At 42.2% G+C, this 15,119-nt stretch overlaps 1 protein-coding gene and 1 long non-coding RNA gene across 5 annotated transcripts in view; one reads left to right on the forward strand and one right to left on the reverse strand.

The window, feature by feature from the left end:
- The window catches only part of LOC309350886, a 111,498-nt gene extending 99,127 nt beyond the window's left edge, over nt 1-12,371 (forward strand). The window contains exon 5 of the long non-coding RNA XR_014160560.1: nt 12,297-12,371. This is a non-coding gene — a long non-coding RNA (uncharacterized lncRNA). The remainder of the gene's footprint in view (nt 1-12,296) is intronic.
- The window catches only part of PDZRN4 (PDZ domain containing ring finger 4), a gene marked incomplete at its 5' end in the record, with an annotated part of 232,774 nt that continues 222,926 nt past the window's right edge, over nt 5,272-15,119 (reverse strand). For all 4 annotated transcript variants that reach the window (XM_081877866.1, XM_081877867.1, XM_081877869.1 and 1 more), the window contains 2 exons: nt 5,272-7,471; nt 14,694-14,810. In XM_081877866.1, coding sequence (XP_081733992.1) covers nt 5,945-7,471; nt 14,694-14,810 — 1,644 coding nt within the window. In that variant the 3' untranslated portion in view covers nt 5,272-5,944. The remainder of the gene's footprint in view (nt 7,472-14,693; nt 14,811-15,119) is intronic.

A 15,119-nucleotide genomic window follows, 5' to 3' on the forward strand; every position in this document is an offset into this window, starting at 1 on the left:
TAATACTTGCAGGTTCTTAAGTGTTGGCTCTGCCTAGGGCCGATAAAGATTCATAGGGATGAGTAGAGTTTGCCCCTGGAATAAAGCCACAAGAAACATGTTGGGGGGGTTTTAAACAAGCAACAGCTTTATTTAACTACTAGGCGCTGCTGCCTCTGCTCATGTTGCTCACCAACCCCATCCTGCTTTGCACTTTCTTACTCAGCAGCCTGCAATGCTGCTGAGATGAAAATGGCAGCCTTGATAACACAGCAGCAACTGAGCAGTATGGTTTCTGGGGGGCTGTTGTGGCCTGCCCTGGCTATTCCTCTGCTGCATGTCTGGTCCGACCACCTGTGCCACTTGCTCGCTCGTCCGCCTGCCTGCCTGGTGTTCTGTCATCAGGTTGCAGTTGGTGTGGCCACCTATCACAGACCCTCCAAGTGCTCCTATTTTCGGGGACAGTCCTGGATGTACAGAAGCTGTCCTGGTTTCTTGATTTGATCCCACAACGTCTGACTTTTCCGTAAAGGTAAAGGGACCCCTGACCATTAGGTCCAGTCGTGGCCGACTCTGGGATTGCGGTGCTCATCTCGCTTTATTGGCAGAGGAAGCCGGTGTACAGCATGTGTCCAGCATGACTAAGCCGCTTCTGGCGAACCAGAGCAGCTCACAGAAACGCCATTTACCTTCCCACCGGAGCGGTACCTATTTATCTACTTGCACTTTGACGTGCTTTCGAACTGCTAGGTTGGCAGGAGCTGGGACAGAGTAACGGGAGCTCACCCCGTCGCGGGGATTTGAACCGTCAACCTTCTGATCAGCAAGTCCTAGGCTCTCTATTTTCACTGGAAAAATGTTGGAGGGTATGGAGTTAGGCGACCCCTGAGCCAAGGAGATAAGTAACCATACAACCTTTAGAAGACATATGAAGCCAGCCCTGTATAGGGAAGTTTTTTTAAAAAAATGTTTAATTTTTTTTATGTTTTTATGTATGTTGGTGGTTGGTGGTTTCACACAGAATCCCCAAATATAAGTGTCTATAGCACCCTGTGTTAACATGCCTTAGGCAGCAAAATGTGGCTTTGCAGGTATTAATGGAGTTAGTGCCTCCTATTCTCCGCTGTTGCCCAAGTGAGACTGGCATTGAATATCGCTGATGAGAGCACCAGAAGATCCGTAAGAGATGTGCTCTCCCTTGTCTGTCTTCCATGGCAGGTCGTCCACCATAAAAGCAATGCAGTTTCTGAAAGCCAAGCTAGACTGCATCCAGATAATTTATCACATACATGCTAAGTGATGCTTATAGGAAGCCATTTGCAATCTCATGGGCCTATTCTACTAGTCTTCTTTGACTATAAGTTGTTAGATATGATGGGCAAGGTCTGAACATGCAGATGGCAATTTGCGCTGCTCCAGCCACCCTAGTCATATCCATGGGATGCATAAACGGCTTTAAAACATGTAGTTTAGCTTTAAAATATGGAGATCTAATCCTCATAATATTTTTTTCTCTTCAGCATAAATTTAAGGCTTCAGTCTGAAGTATGGCAAATTTTAAAATTCTGGGTCCAATTATTTTAGCTTTACTGTTAGCAAAGGTTATTAAACGTGCTATTGATAATAAGACTAGTAAGTAGATACACTTCTTTACCATGCTCTGCAGTCCCAAAAGCTCCCAGAACAGCTTTAAGATCAATTAAAAAAAGTCAGGTTTACAATCTAAAAGACATGACGAAAAGCAAACAAAGTAGGAAAAAGGGCTGTGTAGGAAACTGGGGTGTGGGTGGCGCTGTGGGTTAAACCACAGAACCTAGGACTTGCCGATAGGAAGGTCGGTGGTTTGAATCCCTGCAATGGGGTGAGCCCCCATTCCTCGGTCCCTGCTCCTGCCAGTTTGAAAGCACGTCAAAGTGCAAGTAGATAAATAGGTACCACTCCAGCAGGAAAGTAAACAGCGTTTCCGGCGCTGCTCTGGTAGCAGCTTAGTTATGCTGGCCACATGACCCGGAAGCTGTACGCCGGCTCCCTCGGCCAATAAAGCGAGATGAGCGCCGCAACCCCAGAGTCGGCCACGACTGGACCTAATGGTCAGGGGTCCCTTTACCTTTACACACCATACATTTAATGCACATGAATCCCTTCAAAGAATCCTGGGAATTAGTTTCTTGAGGGAATTGTAGCGATATGGGGGATAAACTACAGTTCCCAGGATTCTTGTGCTTTCAATATATGGTATGTATGCAGCCAGGCATGGGAAGGGAAAATGCAAGCAGGGATAAAAATGCACTCAGGCACCAGCTGTTCTTATAATAATGGAACAGGAACAGTTTGCATAGCCTCTCTAAGCTGGTCCAAGACATTTTGTGGTGTGAAGCAAAGAACAAGTTTCCTGCTCTCCCCAATTCCATGTACAGAAGCCCACTGGGTTGGCTGTTGAATCTTACTTCTACCTTGGCAGCAAGGTATAATTATCCAGTGCAGGGCTAGTTTGAGAGGTGCACAACAGGCCAGTGGCTTACATATAGCTCCAAGGGCAAACAGCTGTGTGTTTATATGCTGCTCACCATCATCTGCTGCCTGAAGCACATGTCTCATTTCGCCTGGTGGCAGAGCTGTTCGTATAGCCTGATGGAATGGCTGCTGCTAGGTGACAGTCGAGGGAGATCCAAAGGCAGCTGGTCTCTCAACAGAGCTAGTCCTACATCTTTAGAAACAGAAACCGGAGAGCAATACCAAGAAGCGGCCTCCATGGCCTAAGTCTGCAACTTCAGACAGTTATTAATCAGGTACTTTCATTTCATCCAGATGGAGCCTGAAACATGCTGTGTCTGCATGTTTCTTTGCTCTTTGGCAAGAGTTTGGGGTCTCTGAACAGGGATTTTTAATATATTTTTTTACTAAAAAAAAACCTAACCCCCTTAATTGCTGAAAATATAATATTCCTCAAATGAGAAATAAAAATCTGTTTTTTGTTAACTACACGAAATGAAGAGCTTTTAACTTGGCAATCAATTGTCTTCATCTAAGAGATATTAATGAGACCCCTTCCCAACATGCTGGGCTTAAAGCAACTGCCTTCTTTTGCTATAGCCCAAATTTTATGTTGCATTTTTAAAAATAAAATACAACAACAATCAACATTAAATAAATTAGAAGCAGACCAATAAAACCTGCATGGCAGAGAAGCCAGCTGGAAGGTAAAACCCCAACAAAAATACAAAGTGTAAGAAAAATATTGGCATGAAGATTCCTGCATGAAAAATGCCTTTTGTCTGTGCAAGGCAGTTGTTTTCCCCATATAAATGTTGACAAGTAAAAACACACCAGTAAAAGTATCTCAGATTGCTAGTTCTTAGTAGAAAAAAAGTTTCTGGTGAATTTTCCAGTACAATCCTATACATGTCTATGCATACGTTAAGTCTCACTGAATGGGCTTACTCCCATGTACATAGGAGAGCAGCAGCTGTGGGAAAAGGCAACTTTCCTGCATGGGATCATTAGGACAGGAATTGAAAATAAACTGCTCCTATCATATTGCCATTACACAAAACTATGGTGCAACTGTACTTGAAAGACTATGTGCAGTTCTAATTGAACCACCTAAAAAAGTATATTGAAAACACAACCAAAATGATCAAGGGGATGGAGTAAATGAGGAAAGTTTACAGCATTTGGGACTTTTTAGTTTAGAGCAGGGTTTCCCAAACTTGGGTCTACAGCTGTTTTTGGACCACTGGCCCCGCTAGCTAAGGATGCTAGGAGTTGTAGTCCAACAACAGCTGGAGACCCAAGTTTGGGAAACCCAGGTTTAGGGAAAAGGCAAGGAAGAGGTGACAGGATAGAAGTTTATAAGATTATGCACAGCATGTAGAAAATGGATCCAACGAAGCTGAATGTTGGAAGATTCAGGACAAATAAAAAAGTACTTATTCACGCAACACATATTTAATATGGAACTCGCTCCAACAGGAGGCAGTGAGGGCCATCAATTTGGATGGCTCTAAAAGAAGATTAGACAAATTGATGGAGGACAAGGCTATCAGTGGCTAGTAGGCACAATGACTAGGTTCTACTTCCACTCACAGAGCCTCTGAGTGCCAGTTGTTGGGAGTTGCAAGTAGGCAAGGTGTGGTCGAGGTGCTTGCATCTGGTTGGCCACTGTGAGAACATAATACTGTACTAGATGGGCCATTGGCCTGATTCAGCAGGCTTGGCTTACTTTCTTAGTAGGATTCCATCCTAAGTCTAGCAGGTGGTTTAACGTGGCGGCAGGTGGCTAAGCAGGTAAGCTGCACGTTTAATGTGCATTTTTCATTTTCATTTTCTTTTTTTAAAAAAAAGCATGGACTTAGATGCCTTTGAGTTAAACTCTTGAAATCAGAAAGATGGCTTAGAAGTAAAAGAAGTGCTGCCTCAATATTTTATATTCTTTTTGCTTTTGTTTTGTTTTGATCTTAAGACATTAGTAATTCTTTAACAGTAGACCAGAGAACTGACATGTCTTGTGCAGTTTGTTTCAAGGCAATCTTTTCCCAAGCAACTGGTGTCAATTTTTAATGCTGAACACAGCATTTTTAGTATGAAAACCTGTTAAAAGAGAAAAAGACATGACACATTTCATGTTTCCATTGATCTCACAGGGAAAAATAAAAGTGCTTTTTTGCAACCGAAAACCAATTTTCTTCCAGGAAGGGATAGAAGGGGCAAAAAAAAAAAAAATGTTATTCAACTGGAAAGCATATCACATTATTTCCCCAAACATATCTCAATTACATATTTATGACTATTTATTATCCACCAACATTGCTGAATGAAGTTTTGCCTGGTGTGATAAAAGTTTGCTACAGTTATTTCCTTCATTTTCTGATTGCTTTGGGCTCATTACTCATTCCAGGCTGAATATTAAGTCTGCCAATAATGATAGCAGAATTGCATTATTTTATTATGCTTTAGCACTCCTACCTCACTTCTCATTTTTTTCATTAATAAATTAAGGGTTTTAAGACCTAGAAAAACTATATGCACTGTTTCATATTGAGTACTGAGTCCACAATCACCAGAAGCAACAACTGACCCTTTTTCTGATGCAAAACTAACTACTGGGGCTCCTGCCTTAAAATAATCTGCCCAACCCAGCAAGATTATAGAAAATCTGCTGAAAAACTGGGAGAGTAAATAAGCATTCATAGGAATGCTCATAAACTAGTTCACATATTTGACATTTTAAGCAGAGTTCTCAAATATCACGTATGCAAGTGGAATTTAAATTAAAATCAAAGGAGCCCTTGATCATTTTTCTTAAAGATAAGAAATAATTTATTTCTCTTCAGTCTTCACAAATACCACATATCACCTAGCTACACAACCAATGCCATTAACATATCACTGAAGAGTTTCTTACCAACACTTTACTTGGACAAAGACAATTGCAATTTAAAAATTACTGTACAATGTGCTGTTGGATAAAATGCAGTTCTTGAGCTTCATGAGGAGATGTGGCATGTGGTTTAGAAACAGACAGAACATACAATGTTAAAAAATTTAAACTGCCAAAAAGCAAGAGTAAGGTAGAAAGGATTTTGTTTTGGCATTGTAGTTTTAGTAAAGTATTAAAAAAGAAATCTAGAGGAAAAGACCTGGTTTTTAACTTCCAGTACATAAAATTGGATACGAAAGTAATTAGTTCCTCCTTTTTAAGTTTTGCTTTTTCCTTAAAATAGAAATCAATATTATGAATATATTGCAGAGTAAAGAAAGACTGCAAAATTACCAGTTAACGAAAATACTATTGTATGAAAAACTATTGTATGAAAAACCAAATGTAAATTTACCAAGTAATTTGCTTACAAAAAAGATCAAACTATAAACAGTCACAAAATATATAAAAAAATGCCACTTTGAACGAGGCAATTGTACTCTACCGAAACTGGTAGTAGACTTTTTTTTTCCAGAATAGACATATTCATACTGTAGTAACTGATAAAAAAGCATTGTGTACTTTTGTGTCGTCCGGAGATTTAGCACCATGTGTCATAAGTTCCTGGATAGTCATCCAGTTGTCCAAGATCTTCTTGTTCCTCTTTTTCATCATCTTTTTGTGACTGAGTTCAATGATGTTAATTTCCTTTTTGCCCTCACTGCTGCTTTGAGGGCTCTCTTTAAGACACTCTAGTCTGCTACGCATCATGTATTCCCGCCGCCGCCTCTGCTCCTTGGCTCGCACCAGGTGCTGCTTCCGTTCCTCTTTGCTCCAGTAACGACCCATCTTCATTTCGCTCATTGTATCATCATCCGTCGTCATCCCGCTGCGCTCCTCTTTAATCTTTAAGGCACGTTCCTTCAGGATTCTGTCTCTTACAGGTCTTTTGGTGATATACCTCGTCCCGTCGCTCCTTATTTTCACTTTCCACTCCATCTTGGGCTCCGCACACTTCTGCGAATCTTTGCACATGTTCACTAGGCTGAGCTGGCTCTGGGCATATTCCACAGCAGATTTCTGCTGTATCAGCTGCATATAGCTTTGATAATGCTTAGCGTGTGCAGGGATATTCCCATACCTGTATGAGGAGCCATGATATGGGGACAAATAAGGAATCTGCTCAGGGCTCTGCCTTTCTTGCTCTGTCGATTTGCTACTTTCTGAAACCGTTTCCTTCTCCTCAACAGAACTGTTTTGTTCAGCAGCTTTGGTTTTGTTTGGCGTTGTCTCCCTGCCACTCTGCCTCGAAGACAACTGGTTAGCCACAATGGTACTCCTGAGGTTTTTCCTATTGGTGATGCTAATCATCCGCTGGAGAGAACTGTCAGGGGATCGCTCCATGTTCAGTGGAGTGCTTCTGCAGCTCTCTGCTGTGTTGTAAGCACTGGAACTGTCTTTGTCTGATTTCTCTGGGTGCTCGATGATGTCGTCCAGTTTTCCCCCTGGAAGGTCTATACTGGTGTTATAATTCCTGAACGTACCACCCTGCAGTGCCCAAATGTCTCCGTACTGGTCTTTCACTTTTTGAAGCCGGTGTGCCTGCATGATGCTCTGACACTCAAGCTCAATGTTCCTCAGTTCCTCATTGAGCAGCTGCAGCTCATGCTCCACCCCGTCCTTTTTCCTTCGGTTGCACTCTATGGTACTGCTTGAGTAATACAAGTCATACTCGCCGTGCTTTCGGATCTTACACTTGAGTTCCAGCAGCTGGCGAAACCTTTCACAGTCCTCCTCCTGGTTACCAACAAAATCAGACTCAATGTATTCCCCAGACACTACGCTCTTGTTGCACTGGAGCTCGAGGCTTCCCAGAGTGTCCGGGCTCTGTCTCGGCTCCTGCTGGGTCTCTGGGGTTGGCTTGTTCTGCTCTTCTGGTGCGTTTTCTTGCTCTGAGCTCTCGTCATTGCGCTGGCTTTCGTCGGTGGGGCCCACTCCACTGTCTTTCTCGTTGTTGTTAGATGATGAGGTAGCAGTATCTGTTGTGCCGTCTTCCTCTTCATGCTTTTTGGGCTAGAAAATAAAAACAGCCCACAATTAATCTTTATCACAGGTATTAAATTAAATAACTTAAATCAAGTTCTCTTCTCTGTAGTCATGCCCACCCTGTGAAACGTTCTCCCATCAGATGTCAAACAGATAAACAACTACAAAACTTTCTGAAGACATCTGAAGGCAGCCCTGTATAGTGAATTTTTTTTAAAAAATGTTTTATTGTGTTTTTATAAATGCTAGTGCCCGGGGTAACCCAGTCAGATGGGTGGGGTACAAATGAATAAAATAATAATAATAATAATAATAATAATAATAATAATAATAATAATTATTACAACACTGCTGGCAGCACCTGCATACTTGTGGAAATGAACATGCTCCTGTGCAAAAGGGGGAGAGAGAGAGTTTTGAATTTGGAACAGGAACAACTGCATTCAAACCCTGGCTCTGTTATGGATTTACTGATGTGACCTCAGACAAATCACACTGTCTTAGCCTTTGTTCTTCTTTCTGTATAGCATGTCAATAATAGCAATCTAAGTTAAAGAGTTGCTACGATGACGAAAAAGCCCCCCAACTGATTGACATGTACATTTCCATCAACATGTCTTGAATGCAGCCCTTCAGACCACTTCTCCAAGCCACTCCTAAAACCACACTCCCTCTTCCCAGGCCAAAGCCCTCACCAGCCCTGCTCCATGGCCTCCTTTAATGCTGCCAACTTGCTACAGGGCCTAGTCCAAAGTGTTTGTACTAACAAATAAGGCCTATACAGCTCAGGATTAGGTTACTTAACAGGCCACCTTTTGCTTTATATACCCCAGTATCTGCAATCTGCAGAAGAGCTTCTTCTGCAAGTTCCAAACAGAAGCCTGCTGTACAGTAATACAACAGTTAACAAGGCCAGTGGGGTATGGGGGGAAATCACCCCATCATAGAATATTGTAGGTGGATTATATTTTCTGTGTTAGTTACTATCAGGGCTTTTTTTCCAACCAGAACTTGCTGGAACTCAGTTCCGGCACCTCTCAGGTGAGTGCCATTGCCATTCTAAGAGAAGAGGAAGGTGTTCATGGTGAGTTCCGGTACCTCTTTTTCTAGAAAAATAGCACTAGTTGCTGTGTTTTATTATAATAACATATATAAACATATTTTTTCTACTTTATCAACCACTCTGGGAACATAAATAACTACAGGGCATACTGTCACTGAGAAGAAAACTGTGCTAGCAGATATTTGAACTTGGATGTGCATTCAGTGCATGTTCATGTTCTGTATATTCCTCTCTCCACTTAGCTTGTGCAATACTGCATATCCAGCTGCCAAATATATATACATTTACATATACGTACATACATACATACATACATACATACATGTGTGTGTCTATATTGCACTGGCAGAATAAAAGCCAAGAAAGGTTTGCAATAACCTGTACCAGCCAAACAACATCAACAACAACCCTTAACAGAAACTGACCCTGGTGGATTACCACCGCCTTATCCCTATTGATGAATTTCAAATTATACTAGGAATGCCATCCACAGTGATGGGAATACTGTTTGTACCTTGGGTGCTATTATAACAGATATTTGTGTTCACACTGGCTCTGTACCAGCAGAAACTGGCACCATGGTGTGCTCTGCTGAAAAGCACGTCTATTTCAAATGCTAGCTATAATTGTGGCATGCAGTTGGCAGTAATTCTGTATAGCTGACTCGGGTGTCATAGGCTGAGGGCCCAATAAGGTAGTTTGTCTGCCAAATTTGTAGAGGATGTATTTGTCATTGGTGGTTGCTAGTCCAGATAATGTGTTTTTTACACACACACACACACACACACACACACACACACACAAACAAACAAACAAACAAACAAACGGGAGGTATCTCTTGCTCTCATCTGCTGCACTCCTAATGATTTTGTAGAAAATTGCTAATAGAGGTTCTCCATTTCAAATATACCAGTAAGGGGATTATATGTGTCACTGTATTTTCCCTCGGAAAACATCTAGTTAAACTCTAGTCTCCCATATAGTTAAAACAAAATGGTCTGCCTTCTTTGGCCATTATGTCAAACATTTTTGTGGATCCCTTTTAACTCACCCTCCATTAACTGCACCTATTTATTTCACCTCTAATGCTAACAGCATTATGTGTCAGAGCACTGAAGAGGGGCATGTTTTCTCCCACTCTGCCCCCCACAACTAAATAGTGAAGTCATTTTGTCCCATTTCCCTTACACAATTTTCATCCAAAGGGCGCGTAGTCTATTTACAATAAATCTAAGTGCACACAGCACCAGGCAAATGTGCTTTCTCCTTTAAGAGGTGTAATTACACAATTAAGCATAATGGCTAGTAATAATAAAACACGATGTGGGAAAATATAGGGTACGCATAACAGGAAACAAAACTCTATGAGGCTACACTGTTAGTAATTGCTATTTTCCCTCTACCTAGGCAGACAATGATGGACAAGGCAGGGGAATTAGTGACATACACATAAAGCCTCATTATTACCTTCAAGAGCACAAGCCTACCAGCTAGTCTTTTATGCACAGTTGTTAGAATAAATTGATGCCAATAGGTCACAACAGTTAGAATAAAAGCAATTAAAGTGTGTTGGAGTGTAAACTAAACTAAAAATGAAATCAAAAAGTTGACGGAAGGGTCTACCTGGCCAGTTCTGAGCCACTGCGTTGATGCCTTAGTGTGTCTGTCATTAGGATTCTCAATGAGTGCTTGACAGATACCCATGTGTTTGCTGATATTATAGCTGAGCTATAATTCTAATGTTTTCTCCTATGTTGTCCAATTTTCAGCAAGCAAGAGTGTTAAAGTTTCTAAAATGAGAATGGTAGAATCTAAAGTTTGCCTTAAGACATGACCTTTGGCCTGTTTTCCACTATGAGGAATACTCTATGCGTATGATAAATGGTTCATATATATCTGTAAGTTCTAGGGCTCAGCCTTGATATTAGCCTGTTGGAGACTTGTCCCACACTGACCCACAGTTGTCTATTATACATAAGACTCTCTCCCTCCAGATGTCTCAATTCATAGTTGTTGATTCTATACCGTGACTACATTTTGAAGTCAACAACAATTAATGAGAAGATCCAGATGAAATCTGCTGTATAGATCCTAGACCAACCACAACCATTGCTCAGCTTGAACGTGATACATCAGAGGCAACTTGTTAAATACCTGTCAATCTTTGGGATTAAAAGTAGGTGTGTTCCACATTGCACTGACCCACACTGCTCATTCCCTGGCAGAGACAAACATCGGCAGCCATACCGACATACACAGAAAAAAAGATTCCTCTGTGCTGCTAATTTCATGCTTGGCATCTATCACAATATAGAGCAGGGGTTGGTAACCTGTAGCCCCAAAGACCAAACGTGGGCCTTGTCCTAATTTAATGGGGACGAGGAGCCTGGAAACACAGGAGGGTAGGAGAGGAAACAGAAAAAAGGGTCAATGGAAGGTGGTGTGTGTGTCATGGGGGTAGCTCCTCCATGCAAGTGGCCAGCCTTGACCTCTGAAAAGAGTGGGTTCTCCCTTCCCTGGCAGGCTGCTGGGCATGATCTGCACAGTTTTGCCCTTTCCTCACTGCTATGGAGTCCCCAACAGATTACCTCTGAGGGAATGCTGTCCTCAGAGGGGGGAAAAGGGGTTATCCCAGCCCTGATTCTGTTTCTTGTGCTGGGCAAGATACAGTTTCCCGGAATTTCCTCACAAACATGCTATGACCAGCAGTTGAGGGAGCTGCCTTTTAAAAAGGCATTGTTAACTTCAGCTACATTTTAAAAAACAACCACCCTGTTGCCAAGGGGTGTAAAAAGAACAACAGAGTAAATATGCATTCCAGAGTTAAGGTCTGCCTCTTAACTGGCAAGCATTGGTGTGAATGTGACACAGTAAGAGTGAATAACAAGAGCTATGTCTTACAGCGTAACCGGTTGATTCCTTTCTTTGTTCAAAATGAACAATTTCAGCACAGAACATGTCGTATTAATTGTTCTTTATGGGTGCAAATCTCAATGCTTCATGTCACTAATTAACCCACATTATGAAGGTTTGTGGGAGAATGCAGAACTGAAAGAGAAAAAGTGCCTTTGATTAAGCTAATAGGATTTGGGTGAACTGACTCTAATTCAGCAGTATTTATTACCACTGAGAAGACATGAGTTAGTCCCACCACTGCATTTATTAATCTCTATGCAGGATCTTTCAAGAAGATTAAAAGCACTACATTGTCACTAGCCAATCTTCAGCATCGTTTTATTTAGCTTATTTACCCGGTTCTATGGGATACAGGTGGCGCTGTGGGTTAAACCACAGAGCCTAGGGCTTGCTCATCAGAAGGTTGGCAGTTCGAATCCCCGCGACGGGGTGAGCTCCTGTTGTTTGGTCCCAGCTCCTGCCAACCTAGCAGTTTGAAAGCACGTCAAAGTGCAAGTAGATAAATAGGTACCACTCTGGAGGGGAAGGTAAATGGCGTTTCCGTGTACTGCTCTGGTTTGCCAGATGCGGCTTAGTCATGCTGGCCACATGACGCGGAAGCTGTATGCCGGCTCCCTCGGCCAATAAAGCGAGACGAGCGCCGCAACCCCAGAGTCGGTCATGACTGGACCTAATGGTCAGGGGTCCCTTTACCTTTACCCTGTTCTATAGCCTTAATAAGCTCTAAAATGGCTTGCAAAATATTCTCACAATAAAATCTAATTCAAGTCCAGTATCGGGAACAACAGCAACCCTGTGCTTATATGGAGCCACGTTTACTTTTTCTTCTTCTGCCCTCACCCTTGGTCTTGGTCTTTCCTTGTTCTCTACTAGGCAAGAGCTCTCTTTGAAGACACCAGAGGCAAAGGGATGGGGACAAGAAACCAAACCTCACTCGGTAAGTCTTCTCTTTTTTAAATAATAATAATAATAATAATAATATTTATTGAGGTTTCCGAAAGCATCCAAAATATAAAAGAGAAAAGAAAGAAAGAAAAAGAAAAGAGAAGAAACATTTGCATTTGGGCCTTACTTTCATTAACATCCTTCCAGGACTTCCCCACCCCACCCCCTCTTGTATTCCATTTCCATTAATTTAATTCAACAAGTTCTTACCCCAAATTTTAAGCTTATTATCCTTGACCCAATGATCAAACCGTAAAAATATTTTTTCCCCCCAAAGATCGACCCCTGTTCCCTTCCACGAATTCCCCTCTCTGATACGCAAAACAGAACAAAGTAAAAAAAAATAAAGAACAAAGTATAATTTTACACCCTTTGGATTCCGAATTTCCTCCCCCCTTTCCCGGTTTCGATCCCCAATGTCCATCAAGTCTGCTCTCAGCCTGGAGACCCCACATCCATGTCCAAATCTCTCTCAGCTCCACTTTGCCGTCTTTTTAATAGTCTTTGCCATCTTTTTGATAGTCTTTGGTTTCACACACCCAATCTTGTAAAAACTCTATCTCAAGAAGGTCCATTTTTTCCATCCAGATCTCTATGTTCAGGAGTAAAACTCAAATTTTGTTTCTTAGTCCTTTTGAATCTGAATGTCCCAAATGTTCCCACTTCCAGCTTTGTCCAATTCTTGTTGTTCTCTTCCTCACTTTCCTCTGGTTTCTTTTCCTGTTCCGCTGCAAAAACGTTCTAATTCCAAAAGCTTCTAGTTCCTCTACAGAGGCTTTATTTATTCAGGAACAAAAACTTGCGTCAAGTCCCTTCCATTCTTCAATAGATATCTCTATTGTCTCCTTTAGTGTAGAGACCTCTGTAGACAAAATAATGTTTCATTTTTGCAGCTTTCCCAGGAGATAAAAAGTCCTATTCAATTCCATGAGTATTTTTCCACTTGCATCGATTCTTGTGGTGTCCCAGAGCCCCCTCTAGAGGGATTATGGTAACTCAGTTTCCTTCCAGATCACGCCCAAAAGTCAAATTAACTTGTTATCCCTTATTTTCAACAATTTATATCCAAATTGTAACGAATCTAACTGGCAAAGTCATCGTAACAAAGTTCTCTTTTTATTCTCCAGCTTTGACAGCTACTTTCACAGCTGTCAAAATCTCTATATCTCCTCACCAGGCACTCTCACGGATCGCTCCTGGCTTCCGGGGGGGTTGCACTTTAGCCCACACAGTCCACTTTTCTCCTCCAGCACAATCTTGTAATTTCCCATCGTGAAATTAGTAACTTTTATCAATAAAAAACCGACTCTTCTCTCGATCTTAGTTGTCAGATCCTTGCTTTAAATCCTCTACAACAGGGGGGAGACGGACTTCCTTTTTGCACCTCCCCCGCTCGTTCCGAATTTTTTAAAAAAAATTAATCCTTTTAGATCTGATTTCCCAATTACTCACGGGTTGTTATTTTCAGTCCAAATTTTCAATAGAAGAAGTCAGCGCTCTCCGTCAAATGGCATGCGGCTTCGCTCGGCAGGGGAAGCGGAGGACTCATAGCACCACACCACCCCCATCCCCCGCTCCGTAGCCTTTAAAAAGGCTCCTTCGCGGGTCGGGGGCGCAAACGGTGCCCGCCGAGTCACCAAGTCCATGGGCATCTGCGCCCATGCTTTTTGAGGGTCCCCGCGTCGCCGGCGCGGCGGGACCCAACCCCTGCCGAGCAGGCTCCCTCCGGAGCTTGGAGGGAGTCCGCCATTCGGCGATGGCGCCAACCCGGAAGTCCCTCACTCGGTAAGTCTTCTCATGTTGGCGCCAGCTCTCACTGAAGACTTCTTAGGCAAAGGAATGGGACCAAACAACTGAAACTTGCTCACCCCCCATGATATCCAGGCCTGTGTGTATGGAAATCAGTGTTGGTTCTGAGCGGGGAGGTTTTTTTTTTGGTGAGGTGGTGGAATATATCAGGGGAGATGTGTGCTTAATGGCTGGAGAGATGGTGTAAACAAATGCTGAGTAAAACAAAGAGAAGAAAAATGTTTGTGAATTGGCAGGGCATTGCTTAGGAAGGAGGGGAGTGGGCAAACCAAATTAATCTGGTGGGAAAGTAAAATAATAGGAATGCAAAAATGTATTAAAATCCTGACCTTCCTCCTCACATTCGTCTTTTACTGCAGATAGACCCCCCCTCATTTGTCACTATTTGTGGCATGTTAATGGCAATGCTCTACCGAAGCCTAGGAACAAAATTTCTAAATTTCTCATTTGATTCCTTGTTTATTAAAAACGTGAACCTAGTAACATTTCAGACTCTACGTTCTGTGTCAAGCCTACCTGCTCCACTTCATTGCCTGCGTATTGCACTGCTTCATTATGCGGTTCTTCCAACATTTCCAAGTTTAACTCCTCTATGAATTCGTTCCTTTCATCATCCAGCCATCCTTCTTCCAGCTGTAAAGAATATATTAGTACATTACTTTCGGGTAGTGGGGAATGCATGCTAAAATAAGGTAAACCCAAATGGCAATGCCTGACTAGTTCTTTTTTTATCATAATGACTCTCTTTGGAATACTGTGGTCTTGGAGCTCATCTCTCAAAAAGGCAGAGGGGGGGAAAAATGATCATTAAAAAAATTGGACTCTTAGGCCTTTTATCCCTTTTTGAAACATATCACCGATTTTCTCTCATAATGAGGAGGCTTGCATGCACAGAACATCATTTCCTTTCAAAATGTGCAGAAGGCATACTGCATAATACCG

Source organism: Podarcis erhardii (genome assembly GCF_964252035.2).
Source record: "Podarcis erhardii genome assembly, chromosome: 10".
In the NCBI taxonomy this organism is placed as follows: domain Eukaryota; kingdom Metazoa; phylum Chordata; class Lepidosauria; order Squamata; family Lacertidae; genus Podarcis; species Podarcis erhardii.